Source organism: Dermacentor silvarum, chromosome 8, assembly GCF_013339745.2.
Source record: "Dermacentor silvarum isolate Dsil-2018 chromosome 8, BIME_Dsil_1.4, whole genome shotgun sequence".
Lineage (NCBI taxonomy): Eukaryota > Metazoa > Arthropoda > Arachnida > Ixodida > Ixodidae > Dermacentor > Dermacentor silvarum.
The window spans coordinates 21,465,929-21,469,390 of NC_051161.1; the positions used below are offsets into that span (position 1 = coordinate 21,465,929).

At 46.8% G+C, this 3,462-nt stretch overlaps 1 protein-coding gene across 1 annotated transcript in view; it reads left to right on the forward strand.

The window, feature by feature from the left end:
* Nucleotides 1-2,617: 2,617 nt before the first annotated feature.
* The window catches only part of LOC125947515 (MAM domain-containing glycosylphosphatidylinositol anchor protein 2-like), an 11,364-nt gene continuing 10,519 nt past the window's right edge, over nt 2,618-3,462 (forward strand). Inside the window, exon 1 of the mRNA XM_049672383.1 lies at nt 2,618-2,687. Coding sequence (XP_049528340.1) covers nt 2,618-2,687 — 70 coding nt within the window. The remainder of the gene's footprint in view (nt 2,688-3,462) is intronic.

The window sequence follows — 3,462 nt, forward strand, 5'->3', positions numbered from 1 at the left end:
TAGATGGTTCAAGGAGAAGTCAGATCGGTGGTGCGTGCCTAACGTGAAAGTGAGAACGACAAGAAGGTGTCCGTGCTTACCGTCGAGCCCGCCAACCTCCAAAGCGCCGGCAACTACACCTGCACGGCGGAGAACAATTATGGAACCGATGCCAACTCTGCGACGTTAGTCGTCGAAGGTAAGTCACGTCTCCCGCTGTCGTTGTTGAGGCACTTATTCTTGTTATGTTAATCGCCTCACATAAACAAATTATGTTGTTGAATGCGTTGCACGTGCATCACAGTCGCGTGATATTTCCAGGGGCGTCCCCTATAAGAAATCGTGCCAGTTTCTCTTGCAGAAGAATGTTCTGGCTGTACTTAATCTTATTATAATCTGAACTGTTACTGTTGCTACGGACCAGTATTTACGATGACGAAGAGGCCAGTAGTGTGAAGACGACGACGACGATTTGAGGCTAGCGCGGGCTGTTGCCTCTTGGACAAGTGTGGCGTATTTGTTTGTAAATATACTAGTATATAGCTTCGCGTCTGCGTCCTCCTACGTAACATATTTGGTGGAAGTGCTGGGTAATAAAATGTGGGACGGGGCGGAATCGAAGAATTCGGGCAGGCATCAGGGCGATGGGCCGAGCAAACGGTGTGCAGACCCATGTTAGCGAACTGTTGGCGGACAACTACCTGGATCAGGGAAACTGTGACTGCAGGTGAGGTAACCGTGACTGCAGGTGGAAGCAGTGTAGTAGGCCTTGAGCCTACTGACATGCACGACATCACTGGACGCCAGTGACGTACCAAATTGATCCTGTCAGTTCGACCTCACCCTCTAGTCTGGCATCCAGTGATGTCGTGCATGTCAGTAGGCTCAAGGCCTACTACACTGCTTCCGAGCCCGGCCTTAAGTTGCTCCGGAACGGCGCTTTTGCCACCGGGGGTAGTGCTACGGACCAGTATTTACGATGACGAAGAGGCCAGTAGTGTGAAGACGACAACGACGATTTGAGACTAGCGCGGGCTGTTGCCTCTTGGACAAGTGTGGCGTATTTGTTTGTAAATATACTTGTATATAGCTTCTCTTCTGCGTCCTCCTACGTAACAATATTTACATAATATGAGTGTTTAGCTGGGCAAAGGGAAGTGCGACTATAATCTGAACTGTTAATATTTGTATCAGGACACAATATGAGCGTTTAGCTGTGCAAATGAAAGTGCGACCAGTGACGGTCGCAGTTTCCTCAAATGGTGACGCTCTAAATCACAAGACGTGATCACCTTGAGAGAACGAAGGATCAAAAAGAAAAAACACTAACCAAGAGCACTCTACGACTAAAGACGCCGACAACAATGCCTCTTCCCGCATGAACTGTTGTATTATACTAGCAGTAATTATATTAGCACTGTTGTAGTATATTAGCAGTAATCGTCTAAAGTGAACAAAATAATGAAGTTATTTCGCAAGATACAATGATGCAGACACTAAAACGCTAGTACACTTGATAAACACTGAGATTAAATACATCATTCCAAGCCATTTTCACAAAGGAAATTACTGCTGTGCATTAACTAAGTTCCTTCAACGCGTAGGCCTTGTGTCGTTGTCCACACTTCTTGCATAACATGACAACACTGAATCGCTTATTTTGTCTTTCCTTACAGCCATTCCGCAATGGATAGCAGAACCGAAAGACGCGTCAGTCACTGCTGGACAAGCGCTTCGAATAGAGTGCTCAGCGTCTGGGTTTCCAGTACCTAATGTATCTTGGCGAAAAATAGGTAGGGCGTTGTTGCAGAAAAAACAGTGCGTGGCATTTTGCTGTATAAGCTAAGAGAATTTACTTTGTCGCAGAACCTGGCAAGGACGCCAGCAAGACATCAATAGCCACTGGAAGCGGCTCAACAGCATTGATAGTGCCAAAAACTTCCAAGGATACCGAAGGACAATACATTTGCGAAGCGGACAACAGCATTGGCACGGCGCTGAAGAAAATTGTGTTCGTTAAAGTCAAGCGTAAGAGTCTTAAATATTTCATGTGCCGCCCATGGTGCACGCACGATGACCCAAATGTAATTTTCGGCGACAGCTCAAAATCGTGGAGGCTGAGTTCCAACAATCCCGAAAGCGGAAGGCTAACATGTGGGGGGAAAATAAATGAATGGTAGCTCACGGAGCATAAGGGTAGAAGATATAACCGTGGCTCCTCCTAAGTGACCATCGTCGCGCCAGACCACCAGCGAATTGGTATCTCTGGCATAAAAAATCACTCCCTGCCACCACAATGACCATAAAAGAAACATTTGTCGTCCTAATTACGTATCACAATTTTACTCGCACGTAGGAGTTTTAAAATCATCCCTCGCGTTTCAACATCAATTCTAGTTCACCGTATCGACAAAACGGGGCGCCAGTTGTCTGCGAAAGCGTCGCAGCGAAAAGCGCTCGCAGCGCCACCACCGGTCATGTAACAATTCTCGCAGAGATTGAGCAAAAAGGAGCTGCGATGTCACGGGAAAACAAATCATGAGAACCAGACGTTCATTTCGCGCGCAATGTGCCGGCTCTGAAGGTTTACGCGCCTGCACCAAGACGTAGTAGTAGCCGTAGCAGTACAGACTCAACCATGGAAGCGGGATTCACCTTCCTTTTCTTCGGTGGCGTCCTACTCCGTCTAAACCTCGTCGCTGGTCTCGGTGAGTATCGGTGCCTACTTATGTTCATCTAAATGCATGGTTCAGTGCCCTGGCCAGGATATACGTGATCTGGCATCTTTCTAAGCAGTTCACAAGTAACCATACACTTTGGCCATAGATCGAAAGCCCAAGCACACAACCAACCAAGAAAGAAAATTATATTCGCTTCGTTTCTATTTCTATCAACAGATGCCCCGAAGATACAGCCCTTCTCTTTCAATAACAAAGTACGCATAGGCGGACGAGCGACAGCTACGTGCACGATAGTGACAAATGCAGCGCCCGTCACTATCGCATGGTCGAAAGATGGTGCTCGCCTGAAGGAAACGGACGGCCTGTCCATACAGGAGACAAAGCTCGTTTCTCTCCTCATCATACAGCGCACGGAAACTTCAAGCCGCGGGAATTACACTTGTCGGGCCGCCAACCTGATTGGAGCCGATGAACACACAGCGGAACTTATAGTTGAAGGTAAGCGGTCCACAAGCCTACCAATTTGTATTGCTACACGTTTTCTACACTCTATGAAAGGTGTGAGCATATATTAAAGATACGACCGCCACAGAAAGAAAACAAAGAAGAAAAAGAAATAGACGCTTTCCTTTAACTCAACAGGGCAAAAAGCCGCGTCAGCACTGCATCTTATTGTTCCATAATCGGTCTCCACTACATGTGTGATTAAAACCCTAATACTTCTGGCTCTGTCTAAACAGAGAACTTTATTCGTAGTCACAGCTGTCGTCAAGAGTCGGAGCATTTGTTTTTAGTTATTTAC